Consider the following 19593-nt stretch of genomic DNA (forward strand, 5'->3'; position numbering starts at 1 on the left):
TTTTTATTTTTAAAAAAATATTCAGTCAAATCTAATAAAAAAGAAAAAAAAGTGGGGAAGTTGAAAAAATAGATGATTTAATAAAAGTAATATTAAATCAATAAAACAATTATTTTTATAATTAAAGTACAGACGATTTCTTTTCAACTATCTTTATACAAATAATTTACTTCAGAATATTTTTGTTGGTGAATTTTTATGTACGTCAAACTTGCTTCATGATCTATTGAAATAGGTAGGAAATGTATAACTTTTATAAAAAATTAAAAAGTATGAAAATAGGTTAATTATAAATAATTTATTTTAAAATTAACAGTTAAAAAAACGAATGGATTGGAAAAGTTTATTCCTTTTTAATGAAATCAAAAAAATAAGGATGGCTGAATTTTATTCTGAAGTATTAAAGTTTTTAATGCTTCAGAAAATACGATTGATTAGGACGATTCTTTTTTCTTTTGTATAGGACGTTCTGATGTTCCAGTTTGTAAATCTTTTCAAAATAACAACAAAAAACCAAATAATAACAAAAAAAGAAAATAAATAAATAAAATAAAATAATTTCAAAATAACAAATAATAATAAGTGGAAATTATTTTTTAACAAAATTTTATACAGCTTGGTAGACGACTTGAAGAATTTTTTTTTTGGTTTTGGTAGTTTTCAGGTTTGGTTTTCATTTATTACAGGACTGCTTTAAGGTAATGAATTATAAACGAACGTTATTCGAGTATTCAAAATATTTTCTCGTGATAGTAAAAGAAAGTTATCTGTAAAACTTACAGTTAAAAAATTGTACAGATTCTCGTAGACTTAGCCCATACTTCGTAGAAGTCTCTTTACAATTTCTCTACATTCCTATTATATATATTTTTTTTTAATCGAAATATAACTTTCTCTACTGCGCTTGTTTAAAAAAAAATTTATCTCAACACAGAGTTAGTTTTTTGTGCCTTGTATATTTAAAAGTGTTTAATTAAATAAATTAAAAAAAAAAAAACAAGATCGATCAAGAAAACCGTACAAAAGATTGAAAAAATAATATTTTAAAAATTCTTTAAATCTCCATTTTTGAAGTAAACACCAAGTGAAAGTTTAATAAGATATTTGATATTAATTTGGTGTCGACTTCTGACAAGCGAAATTTAAATAATGTACAATTTCTCTGTTTTAGAAAATGATGGGTCTTTTAAAAATCGATTTTATCATAACTTTTTTAAATATTGTTTTATGCATTTCTATATAAATTCTTTCCCATTTTTTTTAATTTAGATAAAAAGTTCATTTATAAGTCACTTAGAATATCATACGTAGCAGAACTCTAGAAAATACTTTAAAATATATTTATATTAAATATTTATTATATCAGCAAATGTAATATTTTATATTTCTTTACAGCCTATTCATTTTTTTTCTATTCCTTATTCATCATATGTTTTCATTATAGCTGCTATGCTGATTAGTACTGTTTCCTCATAATTAAAATAATTATTAAATTATTAAAAAGCATGAGAAAATGGATTTATTTATTTCATATTTCCGTATGCATCAGATTAGTTTCCATCAGCAAATTTGGTTAAATTATTTATTTATTATAAAGTAGACTACGTATATTTTCTGAGAAGTTGTTTTACTAGATGTAGCTGATGAAGATGGATGATGCTACCAGCGCATGTAATATCTATCATCTACCGCTTGTATCGCGCGCGCGCGCGCGCGCGTGTGTAACCCTACAAACAGCAATAAATTAACAACTTTTAATATTTAATTTAATTTATTATACCTTTTGTGTTTTATTCATTTTTGTATCTTTTGTTTATACGGGTATAAAATCCAAAATAACTATTTATGCAAACAATATGTTAATGACTTACGACAAAAATATTTTTGCAGTGAAGAACGGATAACAAAATCTTCGAAAGTATAACAAGATGTTATTTGCCTCTTAAATTTTTACGGAAAAAATTATTTTCTGTAAACGTTTATTCATTATTTTAATTCTTAATTTTAAGATTAAAAGAAGATTTATTATTACTTTTTGTTTCTTTTGACGTAATATTTAATACTCTTAAAAATAAAGATATTTTACCCAGTGACATAATGCTGGGTAAGCAAGATTTGATGCTTTGTTTAATTTTTCATACAAATTTGGAAATAACACTAGGAGACGATCACTGAGTGACAGTGTATGCATACTAAATGAGCCTTCAACACAATACAAAGAATGTGCAATTTTAAATTCGAGGAATGGAAATTCCCCATCCGGATATAATTGTTTCCTTGAAACGTGAGAAAAATAGCTTTACTATGCCACAAAATTAACCTAGGACTTCTTAAATAGCAAAATTCTTATAAGCTAAGATTCATCATACAGATTTTTACAAAGTAGTTTTCATGAAATTAATGATCGTAATTATTTAATATTTAATATTAATCGACCGGGCTTTCCTTGGCTGTAAACCTGTCCCTACTTACATTTTTTGTGCATACGGTTAGGTTAATTTTACGTTACTTTTAAAATAAAGTACTCGCACAAGATTGCTTACCTGAAGAGGTAACATAAAACGTATGACCAGAATATTATAATGGTATTTTTCTATGCAAAATATCCCACAATATTTTGAATACAATAGTTACACCATTGTTTTACTGTAAACGAAACTCATAAAAATTTTTATTTACTTCGCATGCAATAAAATATATACGTTTACACAAAAGTGTCAATAAACTTTTATTGTAAATTATTATGTTTGTTATATTATTTGTGTTGTATCTTTACTGTTACGTTTGAAGTTTAATAACTCGCATCATAGAAGCAATAAATAATCATTATGATATTTATTTCTTAATTAAATTTCTGTAAACGAATTCAATGCATTGCAATTGCATTTAGTTACTAAAACATTTCTCAATAAAAATAAAACTTAAAGAAAATTATCCTTAATATTGTATAACTTCACTGAACTTTAAGTTCCTGAAATTTGAAAAAAGTATGTCCTATCATATTCCTAAAAAATAATCTTCCCTCATTGTGTCTGCTAAATTTGGGCGTTATTTTATGAATGATTTTCCAGTTATTACCGACTGCCCAAGTAATAGGTTTTTAAAAATAGCTGGTGCATTTATAGACTGAAGAAGAAAATACACATGCTACCTGAAAGCAACCATTATATCATTGTTGTAGCAAACAATTCAAAAAAAATAATAATAACTGCTACATTACCTACAGTGAAGAAGAAAATGTTATTTAACAATCACGTAATAACATAGGCTACAAATCTCTCCGTGCATATAAGACAACAAGCTGGCTATCATCTTCATGTAAAAGTAAAATCTAATAAAAAGTAATACCTAGCTATTCTGTCACTGTACATCGACAGTACTAGCGTGAAGTGTTTAGTCGCATTTTTTTTAATTTTTATAAACTTAAATTCATTCGCAATGTAATAATAGTTTTTTAAGGTACAACTTCTTACTCAACTAATAAAAATGAACATAACATAAGCTGATCTTTTACATTTTATTTTTTATAAATAACCATTCCTGGCTGAAATATCTATTGCTTGGAGAATGTCCGATCATGGTTTATTGGTCAAAAAACATTCAGATTTTGAGGGGATATTGATAAATTTTTAGTTATTAAACAACTAATAGGGAATATTTAAAAAAACATTTTTCGCGTTTCGCTCGTCGATAGATTACAGTGACGATAAAAATTACCTAAAAAGAAAATATTCTTTAGATTTCCTTCAAGTTTTTAAAGGAATATGAAATATAGTATCGATAATATAAGCCCTAAATTAAGTAATCTAATCCTTTTAAACTTGCATTTATTTCGATATCTCATGCGAGATTACTGTTTATCATTCATCAAGTGTCTATCTGCCAAACAGTTTAATAAGTTCAGGAAAATAAACAACCATTGGTGACTAAAACTAGCCGCTGCTATCTAGAATTGGAAAACTGGAGGAAGAGATTGGTATGAGAACAAATCATTGAGACTTAAATTATGGAAGTAAAGAAGAAAAGGGAGATAAATAAATCTCCATTGGAAAAAAACTTGTCGGAAAGGAAATAACATTTCTTTTATGGAACAGCTATACTAAATCTACAGCTATCTCGTTCATGTTACATTTAAGTTAAGAAAGATGAAATGATAAGTATTTTAATTTTTATTTAATGACTTTTTAACAATATTAAGTGCAACATAAGAATAAATCAGAGGAATGTTCTTTGAAAAAAAACGACAAAAAATATTATAAAAACAACTTTATATAATTATTACATGTATTTGAAACATAATATGCCTTCGATTTACAAATATACATACCGTTTACAAATATATATACTGCAATAAAAACCTATAAAAGAAGGCAATTTGTTTTGAAAGGCAGTAATAATAAATAATATGAATCTTGCTTGTAATATAAGGAAGATGAATAAGGACACTGTAGCCTATCATGTTGAAAAACTCGTTTCTGAATCCATCAAATTACCAACTTGCAGTGAGAAAAGTGAAAGTAACATAATTTTATTCTTATAATTTAACACAAACGAAATTCAAGAAAGGAAATGTGTATTTATTACCATCATAAATTACAGTAAAACAAGGTAAACAATATTCATTCGCGTAGGTTTTTTTAGTAGCCGCATATTTTTATAAAATTATAAAAATAAATTAGCGTTTTAGTAGACAAAATCAGTTTAGCAATACAAAAATTAAACATACTACGAGTTGTGGATTTAACTTTTGCAATATTACCAAGGATTTACTGGGATCGAAACCGATGAAATTACACTGCCGGATTACTTTCGGTCCGGAGCTACACTTTTTATTCGTTTTAATGTCGGGTGAGAAAAACAATTGAAGTGATTGATAATGATAATTTGATAAATAAAATATATTAAATTGTGGTATTTTTTGATATAGATGTACAAATTTTTGTGGAAGAAGGGAAAATAAAAAAAAAAAAAATTGACAAAAGTAAGAAGGTAAAGATTGACCTCGGAGATTATTCCATACCAAGTGGGTTAATTACATAAGTTTCGGGGTCAACTTGTGGCCAGATGAGCAAATTATTTTTGCGTAATTCTTCTTCTTTATTATAAGATACTAGATTTATTATATTAAGATATTTTTACGTTAACTGTCGTGCAATATTCTCAAACATTTCCGTTCACTCTACCATTGGTTTTTTTTTTGTAAATTTTAATCATCCATTATTTATGCATCATTATCTTATTTAAGCTTATTATTTCATAAAAAATAAGTTTTTATTATTATTATTGCTATATATATATATATATATATATATATATATACTAATGTATTTATTAAAAATATTTATTTATATTTTATTTTATTATAAAATAGTGACACACCTGAGTCGTGGCCTGCAGGAATAATATTTTATTACGGATTATCTGATTTTGTTATACGTCACTCATTATATTAAATAATAAATAAACTTATATAAAATTATAATTTATTAATGTAAAAAATATTAACTAATACTCAGTTATATCAACTATTTTTAAACGCATCTAACATTTTTTTGTATTAAATTTTTTTTCATAATTTATCATAAAAATGAAGTAAGGTAAGTTTAAACCGCAGGAAGTAATATTTGCAAGTAACGGAAATAACGCAGCCAAATACGAGTAGTAACCGGGAAGAGAATAAATAAATAAATGACACTAATTAGTTCCATAAGCTAAGTAATAAAAAACATACTCATCATGAACAAAATTTACGGAAAAATCTTTTTTTTTCATTCTGTCAAAATTTTAATGAGATTTACAGTATTATAAAAGAATTAAAGTATGATGGCTAAATATCATAATGACGTAGTAACATTTCATGAAAATTAATTATAGACTTATGAAAGAGTGAACATTGATAAAATAGACTAAATAAACTCTACTAAAACCGCGAATTTTGAACAGTATATTATAATGCGTTTAAATATGATGAAATGTTATTACTCGGAATTAGATATTAACCTGCGACTCGTTGTTAGATCACACGACAAACACAGAATTACGCGTAAGTCATAAACGGGTCACATTTATAAAATTTTCTTTTAATCAATAATTCCTCATAATCCAAATATAATTTATTCCAATCTATAATTAATGTAATTATTAATCTAATTATATCCTTTATTCTTCATAATCAAATCATTATTTCAACATAGGTCTTAAGAAAAACGACTTAGGTGATTTGTGGATATTTATATCTGTAGATATTGTACTGTATTGTAGATATCTATATCCGATATGTATATTTATAGTATTTTATTTTTTAATTTTACAAGGTGTAACTTTTACAATTTATTTTTTTAAAATAATTTATTAGTATTCCAAAATTTTACTAATAATTAGCATAAAGTGACAAAACCCAAGAGATCACAGCGTACCGGTTAAATAGTAGTATTCAAATCCTAACTGTGTATAAAAAATACGATTACATTTCAACTCATTCAATACCAGAGAAATTAAAAAAAAAAAAAAAACTTCCAGAACAAAGTCAAATTATGAAAGGTAGAATCACATATATTTCTTTGGTTTCATGCTTATGACGTTATTTCAGTCCAGCTGATGATCCCTAAAATATACTAACGTGTTGTCCAACAGAACTAGTTCTATAAGCGAAATTATTCTTAGGTATGTATTTAGTGTTAACTATTATTGCGAATAGTTCGAAAAATTATAGAACAAAAACTTATCTAGTGGTAAACTCATCGTCGTAAATCAGTTGATTTAGAAGTCGATGTTTTCAGGTTCAAATCCTAATAAAGGTAGTTTACTTTTATTCGGATTTGAATACTAGATCGTGGATACCTGTGTTCTTTGGTGGTTGGGTTTCAATAAACCACACGTCTCAGGAGTAGTCGACCTGAGTTTGCTCTAGACTACACTGGTACAGTTACATTACAATGATAAGTCGCTTATGATTTTAATTGTTGATGAAACTTTAAATAAAATTATTGAAGAAAAAACTTATCAAAATCAAAGAAAACTAAAGAAAAAAATACTAGAATTACTATATAACAGAATAATTATTACACAAACAGAATCTATAAAAGTTTAATTCTGATCTATTTGTTTTAAAGATCATAATTTTAGCTCAAATATTATTAAATAATAAATCATCCTTTTTAATTAATCAAAAAATAAATAACGGTTATAGTTTTGAGTTATATTTTTTATTATATAGTAATTTTCTTTCTTACACATTCCGGATTACATGTAGTGATAAAAAACACTAGACATGCAAGTTTATGAAGTAATGTTTATACAAGTGGTACACAATTCATGACCCAATAAAATTATGAATAGAAATGTGAGCTACCATCTGTAGCTTAAAAAATATAGATTTACTTTACAATCTTTAACAAAATAATTTATCAGATATTTTATATACAACGTGTTAAGTCTTTTTAGTATGAAATTAATAAGATAAAATAAACGAACGATATGTCTAAAATGAAAAAAAATTAAGTTTTAAGATCTAAAAAAAAATGTTTAGAATAACAATTTCTAACAATATTTCGTGTAACTTACGATTACCTAAATTTTTCAGTCGACACTTTATTTCTTTGGTTTCAAATTTGGGTCACTTCTATTAGAAATCTCGTTTTCCAGATATAAGTAAGATTATATAAGAAACAGTATCACGTGTGAATTTAATGGACATAATAAGGAAAAATTACACTTACTAGTTTTGAAGATCAGTTTTCATATATTAAAATGTGGAAAAAGTGAACAAATCATAATTGATTAGTTTTAGTGAATTATATCATCAATTGAATCTTTTTCACGATTAATATTAATAGTAAAAAAAATTTATGATTTATTAAAAGTAAAATAAAAAGTCGCCTTTAGAAAGTTGAAAAGTCACCAACATTAAATGAGATTGTGCATTTCTTTAATGGTAAACATCTCATTAAAAATGCTACAATATTTCAGTTATAATCAAAAATATCACATTCTTTTTTTAGTTTTTTCCTCAAAAAAGGAGTATATTTATTTATATTTTGGTGTTAAATGTACAGATATTAACAACAGCTTAAAGGTAAAAAAGGATGGAGTTGAACAAATACACGAAAAAATGACTGTTCTAATTAGACTTTTACTTACAATTAAAATAGGTTTTAACTCGAGAAAGTGAAGCAATGTTTACGGAATAATTTTCAGGTTAACTAGTTAAATCTTCCAATTAACAGGCTATTTTTTAGATTCTAATATTAATTATTAGTTTAAATTAAAATAAAATTAATATTTAAAATTGATTTTTCAGATCTATCTTCTGTTGGATTTTAAAAACATCAACGATTATTAGGACTTAACGATGATTACTAAATTCATTTTTCATTAATGTGCTGATAATAACATAATAAATTGAGTAATGAAACAATAAACCTAAGAAGAAAAGTCAATTTTCTTTTTTCCTGTTTAGCCTCCGGAACCATCGTAAGGTATTACTTCAAAGGATGAATGAAGATGTTATGCATGAATTTAAATGAAGTGTAGTCTTGTACAGTCTCAGGTCAACCATTCCTGAGATGTGTGATTAATTGGAACCCAGCCACCAAATAACAACGGTATCCACGATTTAATATTCAAATCCGTATAAAAGCAACTGACTTTACTAGGATTTGAACCTTATAACTCTCGACTTAGAAGTCAGCTGATTTGCGATGATGAGTTCACCACTAGATCAATCTGGTGGGTTAAGGAAGTCACCTAACAGAAGCGAATGACTGTAATTAAACAATTCAGAAATGCTTAGTGTCCTGCACCATATAAGATTAACTTACGATTAGAATGAAAACTTACAATTTGAGAATCTACAAACGGAACTTATGCGCTACAAATAACAATAAAAATTGCAAATAAGTGGAATAAAAATATCAACACTTTACATAAATAAAAAAAGTCAGATAAATTTATTAGCTTCCAATATATATCTTTATGCAACAGATATAAAACCGTTTTTGATATCATAGATCTGATAGTTTTTAAATAAAGTTACAGTATTAGAATTTTAAAATTATAATTACAAAATAAAATGTCATATCTAAACTAGAAAACCGAGTGAATTTGGGATTTCAATATTTAAGCCTATTACACGTATCCTAATGAATTTAAGAGAAAAACGAAACGTGAATCAAGAAATAGTATTCAATGATCATTCAAATTTGGATGTTTAAAAAAAATTAAATTAAATTAAATTCTATATTGATAGTAATGTAATATGATATAAATATATATGATATAAACATAAAACATAACACCATTTATTTGATTTCATGTTTGAGAAGACGAAACTTCTGCAGCAGGTGTCTTAATGGATTTTTTTTTCTAAAGAATGATTTATAGGCCTACTCATATCGGCCTACATTAAATAGATTTATTAGAGTAGTTTATTTAATGAAAGAGCGGTTTAAAACCAATTCTGGAAAGTAAAAACCAGAATTTCCGGAGGTGTTTCTGTAAATCTTGTTTCAATTTCAGTTTCAAACGATGAAACCTGTTTAATTTAAAGGTCTAGTTAGTAAATACCGTTAAATTTTTGAATATAAACTGAGTTAATTTTAAATACATGATTTCATTTTATTAAACGTAGAACTAGACAAGAATACTTACTTTCAGAAATTTACATCTTTTTTGTGTCTACTACAGCGAATATTATTTATAAATAAGTAGTTATCACCTATAAATTATTTAATGAAGTACAGAAAAAAATTATAATGTTATTTGATGGGTTACAAAAAAAAAAATTTTAACTGGCCAAAATATTAAAATTTTCTCTCTTTTAATGCTATAATACTGCAACAGGGAAAAGAAAAAATATTATGCTTAAAAACTATTACTTTTAAACGAAAGAAGATTTTTTTGCCGAAAACCAAGGTTCAATTAAAATAATAATTATAAAACTAAATCTTTCTTAGCCAAAAATGAATGCTAGATTAGATTTATCTCAAAATTTCAAGATAATTCTAAAATAACTATAATTTCAAATTTGTGGTTACAGATGTCTTTCTGCATCTTCTTATGCATCTTTTCCTTTCAAATCTTGTCATTTAAATCATTTAGCAAGAAAAGTTTTGGTGGAATAAGAAGTTCACGAATTATTAACTAAGGACTAATTCCTTTCCATTGAATATAAAATATAATTCCATCTGACATTCTGAAGAATAAAAATATGTCCCCTTTTGTATAATAGCATCTATCAGCCAAATTTATGATGGGAAAATTATAGTATATGCACAGATGTCTAAAAAAATCCCATAAACAATTTTTAAACTGATATCACCTTTTTTTCTTTTTCCTGTTTAGCCTCCGGTAACTACCGTTTAGATAATACTTCAGAGGATGAATGAGGATGGTATGTATGAGTGTAAATGAAGTGTAGTCTTGTACATTCTCAGTTCGACCATTCCTGAGATGTGTGGTTAATTGAAACCCAACCACCAAAGAACACCGGTATTCACGATCTAGTATTCAAATCCGTGTAAAAATAACTGGCTTTACTAGGACTTGAACGCTGGAACTCTCGACTTCCAAATCAGCTGATTTGGGAAGACGCGTTAACCACTAGACCAACCCGGTGGGTTTAAACTGATATCACCTGTGATTAAAATTATGAACGGAATCTAACATATTTATATATATAAAATCATCACGTTATCCCGCATCTTACTGTTTCAGAGATGAATTCTGATATTTTAGTACAAGGTTACACTTCATTTCATTATGCAGAAAACCATTTTTTGTTAAATTATAAACTGCTTGATTGCTTCATTGGTCGGAGAGTGAACGTTTGCTCTGCTACCAAAATCACTAGATTTCACTAATTGTGGCTGTTTTATGTGGCCATTTAAAGCAACTCCTACGATCCACATATTAACTAGAACTTAAACAGGACTGTAAATATTTTTCAGACATCTGTGAAGCTGTAGTATCTATAGCAGTGGATGAACCGCAATTCGAGTAGTTTTATTTTTTTAAATTCTGGCAATTTTCAGAAAAAAATATAACTAAAATTTATATTTTATGAATTTTAGTAATCTAATTTACTGTGTTTATAATAGTAGTTGTTACGAAATAATTTTTTTAAACTATAAACAACTGGAATTTTATTTTTAAAACTTGCCATTTTGTTATATGAATAAAAGACTGATTTTGTACCCTATACATGACCTATACATGATTTTTTTTTTTAATGTAAATGTGAAATTGCAATAAAATCAGTCCGTAAACGAAATATCTACAGTAAATTAAAGATGAAACTCTCTTCGTGAAACTGTAAAAGTATGAATATGAGTAAGATATTAAGAGATATTGTTGTGCGTGCGCGTGTGTGTATGTGCTGTGAGATTAGTTTCACAAATTGTTGAGTCCACAGTAATAGAAAAGCCAAAATGTTTTACTAAGTACTTTTCACAGAAATTCAACCACTTTTGTAAAAACTGAGACTTTCAGTACTCAGAAATTGAAATACAAGTATACGTTAAAGATATATATAAAAAGTATACATATTATATAATATAAATATATCATTATATAAATGATTTATAAGGCGGTTATTTTTCATCTAATCGATACTCTAAAGACAAATACACATTTGTGTTCTCGTTCAACAAAGATTTTAACAACGGAATGGATTGTAATAAAACTTTGAGCAATTTTCTAGACTCTGATAGAAAGTTGGCTTACCATATAACAGAATAACAGTCTACCCTTTTCTTAAATCTCACTTTTTTTTATTAACTTAACATTATTTTTATCATCTCATTTCATTTTTTCTATCTTCTGTTTCAGGTAAACATTTTTATACATAAAAGGCAAGTTTTAGTATGGATTATTTCTAAATACTTTACTTGTACATTTTTATGAAATAAAGGTAAAGTCGTGAGCGAGAAAAAATTCTAAATCTATGTTTGCTTTGGAATCGAACCTGAAATCTTTAATGTAGCAATAAATTTCTACAAAAAAAAACGTAGTATTAGAAATACATTATGAATGTTTTAGAGGTACAGCCAAAATATTTAATCATTACGTATATTTCTAGCTCTAAAACGTATTTATTATAAAAAGATGCAGATTATCATCTATTGAATAATTGTCTAATTACTATACGCAGAAGTATCTATGAAAGGTTATGGCGTGGAAAGTGACATTTGTGAGTGAGGATTTTTTTTTCATAAGAAATAAAAATTTTTCAGAAATATCTTTCCTTAAAAAAAAAATAATAATAAGAAAAACATTAATTGATAAACTGGGAGTAGTTTTTGCACTCAGTACTAAATTTTCTATAAAAATATTAAATTAGTAAAAAAAATAATTGAACCATATAGCGAGTGCGTTTCTTTCTGAAACCCATCAGAAGTAAAATTTATAAAAATAAAATCTATTTTTGAAGTACGCCAGTTTTTGATGGTGAGATCTGGGTAAGAAGAGAAAATGTGTGCATATACCATTAAAACTCGTACAATTACGAGTACAAATGCAATTTAAAGATAAATAAACCACAAAACATTACCATCACGGAACACAGTATAAAAATAAATTATAATAAATATAACATTTAGAGGAGATATTAATGCTTCTCTATATTAAGAGTCATTAAACATCAAAAAGAAATTAATGACAAAACTTAAGAAGGGATGAGGGATCAGCCTTGAAAAGACATCATTTGGAATGTGAAGTCATAAAGCCACAATATAAATGAGTCGTTCTTAATTAACGAAGCTACTGTAGTAGGTAGTCTAATAATAGCAGTCTATAAGAGAAAATAAAAGAACCTCCAAAACGGTAATTATCATTATTAAAAAGGAAAATTAATGTTACCATTGGTTCGGTATTTCCGGATAACTATCTTTAATTTATAACATAATAACAATTAAATCCACATCCAGTGAAAACTACTACTATTAATAATTAAAACTATTATTAAGGAAGATTTGATTTGTCCTTACAAAATATTTTCAACATTTTTTTTTAATAGGATTTTTAACGATAAATGTAAATCTAAACCTATTTTTAAGCATTATTTTTTATTTTTGGAAGGTTTAGATTTCAAAGTTTTAATTTACATAAAAAATTTACTTTTTTTATTTATTGTAAAATTGTGTCAGATTTCTTTCTACAGATATTAGGGATAAATACGGATTACCGATAATAATATTATTAAATTTACCTTGAATTTATTGTTCATAAAAAAACCTTGAGGAAAATTCCGTAAAAACGTAACATATATATATATACATTTATCTGTTTATATTTATAAATGACTGAATGAACTGGAACTGATGTGGTACAGAAATACGCAACGCGAGTATTCACATATAATCGACTAGCTATATAATAATTTGAGTTTTATAAACAGTTAGCATAAATTCTTCAGGAAATAAAGTAAAAATAAATCCTTCTCTTCTATAAAAATATAGAAATATAAAAATATATATATGTGTGTGCGCGTGCGCTTTTTAAATTGATACTTAGAAATTACTTTTTTTAAATTATTAAAATTTGTACTGATAAAGGTGAACAATTTTAAATTGTTGTTTCAGTAATAATTTTTACAAAAAGCATTACAAAACATCTTTATTTTAGTCTGTAGATTTTTTATTATTTATTCATAACTTCTTTTTTATTTAAAATAATTAAGAACAAACAAATAGGATTTTTACACTTTCAAAAGACTAATTGTAAATTTAAAAGCTGGTTTTTAATTGTAAATTACTGTTTTTTAATAAATAAATTAATTATGTAAAGTGCTTGTTAATAGTACTTCACTACTTTAACAAATTTTTTATTATTAAGGTAAAAATTATTTAAAGATTTCATCAATTTCTCTTAACGTTACAAGAAAATTAATAATTTATATTGTTTATTAACAAAACACTACCTCCGAATTTACCCCTGGAGATATTGACCCCAAACTTGGGTGGTTTTGTTTAAATGTTTTCATTTTTAAACAGCTTTTAGCAGATTATAAATCGGATTAACTAAGATTTATATGCAGCAAAATTCTCACGAAACGGTTGAATATTTTTTTTTACTGTAATTAGCCAAAAAGGTTTTAATTAAGCACATCAAATTTTATTTTTTAAATCCAATTATGTAAATATATAATGTAATATTATATTATATTTTAATATATAATGCTATTTATTACTCTTGTCAAATTACTATTAACATAACAAAAATTAGTTTTACTTTTGAGAACTATAAGGGTTTAAAATAGATACAATGGAAATGCATGTAATGATTATTAATGTAGGTTAATAACGTAATAAAAATAAAGTTGAAAGGCGGAATTACTATTAAAAAAATAAATAAATAAACACTACCTGTCATAACATAAACCGGAACGTCATTAAATAGATTCAGTACAGTTAAAAACTATAAAAATATTCTCAGTCACGCTGTCACAGTGAAGAGAAAGAATTCAGTAATGAACAAGAATAAACACAAATGATTTAAAATAATAAACACTTTAAAGAACGAATCGAGTCTTAAATCTTTATAATTTACATAATCTCTCTGTGATGGTAACAAATAAAAACCGGAAAATACAAATATGGGTAAATATAAAACAGGTGGAAAATGAAAAAGCTATTTAACTTATTATTATACTTTCTTTTCGTCATAGCTTTTGTTTTGAAAAAATAACGTTAATTTTTTAGAAAAACGCTTTATTAAAATAAATATTAATTATTACATAATTCTTCAATTAGCATTATGTACTGTACAGTAGACATATATATATAACACGAAAACAGTAATAATATTGTTTCTATAAATAAATATAGTTTTTGTTATGAAGAATTAAATTTGTTAAATTACTCACCTCTCTTGTAGTATTGTAGCAAGATCCTTGCAGAAATCTTCCCCTTGTTTAATGTACTTTCGCAACTCCTCAAATCCATTTTGGCCCTAGAAAACGTAAAAATTTTTCTGATTAAACAAATGCATGTAATTTTCCTAAACTTCTTTATATGTTTAATCTGAAATGTAACTAAAATTCTATAATTTTACAATTCATTGTAGAACTGGTTTCAGCTTCTCATTTTGTAAGCTAGAAAATCCTTTTAAGATGTATTTATTTGTACTAAATATTTACTTCATTTATTTCCAAAATATTAAACGATTAATTTATAGATTACACGGAAATTTTATTTTTAAAAAAATCTTTATAGAAGTACAGTCCTTCGGCAAAGTTGTACAGTGTACGTTGTCATTTCTCCGCTCGAACCAGATTAGGTTACCCATTTTTACTCATCTCACATCTTAACTTTTGAGCTATGCTGCAAGAAGGAAATAATGATAATAACAAAATGGGGTATGGGTTTGTTTTGCATTTCGACGTTTCATGACCCAGGTACCCCAAAAACAAAATAAATTCGATGTTAGTGTTCGTATGTACGAACGTATGTACATATGTTCGCACGTTTGAAGATTAATGACCTTTGATTGGAATAACCGATTTTGTACAGAAACACGTGTATACATGAAGAAATTTTTTGGTAAAAGTTTGGAACAATATCTTCTGGGGGGGGGATATCAGTATTTTGGGGTCATCTTTCTAAAAATTTTGCAAACATAATTCCATTTTAACCTCAGTACATGCGTGCACCGGGTTGGTGTAGTGGTGAACGCACCTTCGCAAATCAGCTGATTTTGAAGTCGAGAGTTCTAAGGTTCAAATCCTAGTAAAGGCAGTAACTCTTACGCGGATTTGAATACTAGATCGTGGATACCGGTGTTCTTTGTGGTTGGATTTCAATTAACCGTCCATCTCAGGAGTGGTTGATCTGAGACTGTACAAGACTATACTTCATTTACATTCATACATATTATCCTCATTCATCCTCTGAAGTAATACCTTATGGTGTCCATAGACTAAACAGAAAAAGAAAAGAAAGTATAAAGTACATGAGTGCATGCTTATCTTACCATTTAAAAAAAAGTCACCGTGGTGTACACGTTTGTTATGCTGAATAACATAAGCGCTAACTGTAATTGTAATAAGGTTATGGAAATTTTAAAATCCTGAGTTTTTAACAATCATATTTTCTCGATTATAATAAAATTCTATTGTTTTTGTTTTTTTACTTAGAATTTATCTTCGGCAAACGATCAAATATTTATTTATTTCTCTCCAAAAAACTTGTAAAACCATGTAATTTTATTTTTCAATCAATTTACATTTAATTGATGTCGGTGTGATTGACAATATGTATTCAAGGTCCGTGAATAAATATAGAAAAAGTATTAATATTTATCGAAAATTCTTAAAATAAGATCATAACATCAAATTGGCTACAAATATAAATTGCTTACATCGATGTCTAACGTGACTTTTTGAGAAACGACTGCGACATCGCTCAGATCTTTATTTGCGTCGGATTTGATTTTACTGGCTGTTAACGGTCTGGACTTAATACTTGCACAATAATTCGATTCAGGAAACCGACAATATTACCTCAGTGGTACCTGGTAAATCCTCACATGCACTCAGAAATCTTTGTTGATTTTGCCTCGTGGTCTTCAGCAAATAAAATAATTCTTTATAAAATTTACATTTCTGGAGTAAGGTGTGTAAATAATGCAGACAAAATTGTTTTGTTGTTGGAACTAGAGATTTAAAGTCAAATTAACCTGACAGTTCATTCAAGTGCTATCACGTTACCATATCCTACAACCACCTCTATAATTATTGAATACAGAGGGAGGTATTCTTGTTAAGAAAATTTAGCACCTTTGTTTCTCGAAAGACTTTGTTATTTACTCGTTACTCATACGAGTATATTTAGATATTTTCAACTTACGGTATTACGTTGAAGAACAATTCAACAGGGGCATCAGATGTATTTTTATTGGCAAAAAAGCCATGAAAATGACAGGAGTCAGTTTCATGGCTTTTTTGAATCCTGCTGGATTCTCTGGGAAAGAATAATCTTCTCGCTTTAGTGCTTGATATTCTCACTCCGTCTATGTGTAATTCAATGATTTTCATTTAGAATATAGAGTTGTAGCAGCAATATGCTCATAATTACTCGTTCGGAGTCAAACATCATGCCTAAGTTTAGGTTTAGAGAAATTTCTAAAAGCCAAAAAATTTTAGGTATTAGGTTCTTCAGCACACTATCTTCTGCTTTCACAGAAATGGGTAAGAGAGAAGTATAAGAAACCTTCTCACGCCCTGTCTCTTAAGCATAACTAAGGCAATAAATTATTATTATTAACGTCGTAATCCTTGGCATTCCTACAGTCCCAGTTTTGAACACTATTAAGTAGTTAGCCATCTTAAGGAAATGTTACTTAGCTTATACTATTATTATACAGTGTTTGAATAATAGGTTTGTACTGATATCCCCGTTTCTTCAATTTTAAATTCCAAAATAAATTTCCGAAAAACCTCCTTATGAGATGTTATTCCGTCTTCAATGTACCTGTGAGTTTGATAAAAATTCAAGAAGCTACTAATAAAAAATAAGAAATATAATTTAAATTATACGAAAGCTACAGTAGTTAAAACCTTGATATTTTCGTAAAATATAAACAAACTAAAAAATTAGTATTTTGAATAAAAATTATTAATAAAAATAATGTAAGTTTTTTCTAAACATTAGCGTAAAATATGTACGAGAGGTGGATCAAAAAGTAAGTTACATGCTTGTCGTGTACTTGAACTGAAAGGAATATAATGTCTTGTGGTGGCAGCACTGGTTGCGTTGTTGTCTTCAACCTCCACCCCCCCACAACAGCAATTCTGTACGATGTTCAGTACGTGTGTAGTATCGTTGTCAATATGGGATGTCCTCTAGAGGTTTCGTCCAGCATAGAAGTGCGTTCAGTAGTCCAATTTTTGTGGGAAAAAAATTATAATTTTTGTGAATATTATCACCAAATTGTTGAGGTATACGGTGAGAATGCAGTGTCACGCCTGATGATCACAAAATGGTGCCAAACATTCAGAAACGGAAAAAAAAATGTGAGTCATGAACTGCGTGCCGGGCGCCTTCACCTGCAAACACGACGGGTAACGTGGAACGCATGAATGAAATGATCTTGAGTAACCGGCTCATTAAAATTAGAGAGATTGCAAGTGAACTTAACATCAGTTATGGTAGTGTGTTTGCGATTATTCACGATCAGCTTGATTACCGTAAGATGTGTGCACGATGGGTTCCACTATTGACCGACAACCACAAACTTTTTGCGTCTGCTCTTTCTTTTCTTCAACGTTATTCCAGGACTGGTCTACAGTTTTTGAAACAAATCATCACAGGGGATGAAAGCTGGGTGCTTCATTACACCCTTGAGACTAAACGAGCATCATATGAATGGAGACATAAAAATTCGCCGTAATCAAAAAGAGTGAAAACATCCCCACATATTCGAAAGGTTACGAACATGACGAACGCTGACGAAAAATATTCCTCATATTCGAAAAACACTGACAGTGTTTTTCGAATATGAGGGAGTTGTTTACAATGAATTTATGGAGCAACAATCAATGCCAGATCTTCCTGTGAGACTTTAAAAAAATTGCGTAAAGCCATTAAAGATCGAAGACCCGGAAGACTGAGCGATGGGGTCGTTTTTCTTTACGACAACGCTACTCTTCATTCAGCCTCATGTGACAAAGGAGTTACTGCAAAAATTCAAATGGTAATTGTGGTCTCATCCGCCTTACAGCCCTGACCTAGCACCCTGCGACTACCATCTATTTGTTCTTCTCAAGCGATACTTGTGGCGGGGGAGCGTTTCGCTAATGATGATGAACTTAAGGAAGCGGTTCTTAAATGGTTGAAGGAAATTGGACGAAATATTTATGAGAGTGGAATTGAAAAACTTGTCTCAGGGTATGAAAAGTGTTTAGAAAAACTTGGTGATAATGTCGAAAAATAGATAAAAATATGTAATTTTTGGTTCAATAAAAAAAAATTGTCTTATAAATATGTGTTTGTTTCATAGAGGGGTTGTAACTTACTTTCTGATCGTCCCTCGTAATACATTTCGAAACTGGATAATAACTATTAGAAAACTCAGTGATTGTTGTTTAAATTAAACAAAATATGCCAAATTAAATATTTCAGTAAATCATGTATTAAAAAAATGAATGACTCGAAGAACATTTATATCTCGGTAATTTATTCCCTTAAATATATTATAATTATTTTGCATGATGTAGAATAAAAAGAATATGTTTATACAGTTATCTTTAACGATAAAAAACTTGGTCATTACTTTTAGTTGAAATCCTTTGCATTCTCGATTTCTTCTTAACTGTTCAAGGTTTGGAGAGTTTTATGTTATTTGAAGGACTGATAATGAAAGATTTCATGAAACTAATAGTGAACGTAGAATTAATTAATACACAGAATTACAGCGAGAATTTTTTATTATACTTTACTAATTTTATAACTAAATATTTGTTTAAAGTTTCATCAGAATATTTTTAAACATTGTAAAATGTGTTATGTTATAAACAACATGTTTTTACATTTCATTAATGAAGCTGATTAGAAATCGATATTCAACAGTAAACATTTATGTTGCTATGGACAATTTTAT

The 19593-nt window shown here is 27.5% G+C and overlaps 1 protein-coding gene across 1 annotated transcript in view; it reads right to left on the bottom strand.

Moving 5' to 3' along the window:
* Positions 1-19593, bottom strand: part of Nost (Nostrin) — a 201614-nt gene that overhangs the window by 73891 nt on the left and 108130 nt on the right. The window contains exon 3 of the mRNA XM_075356900.1: positions 14861-14946. Within this exon, the coding sequence (XP_075213015.1) occupies positions 14861-14946 (86 nt within the window). The remainder of the gene's footprint in view (positions 1-14860; positions 14947-19593) is intronic.

The sequence above is a fragment of the Lycorma delicatula genome, chromosome 2 (genome assembly GCF_047948215.1).
Source record: "Lycorma delicatula isolate Av1 chromosome 2, ASM4794821v1, whole genome shotgun sequence".
NCBI lineage: Eukaryota > Metazoa > Arthropoda > Insecta > Hemiptera > Fulgoridae > Lycorma > Lycorma delicatula.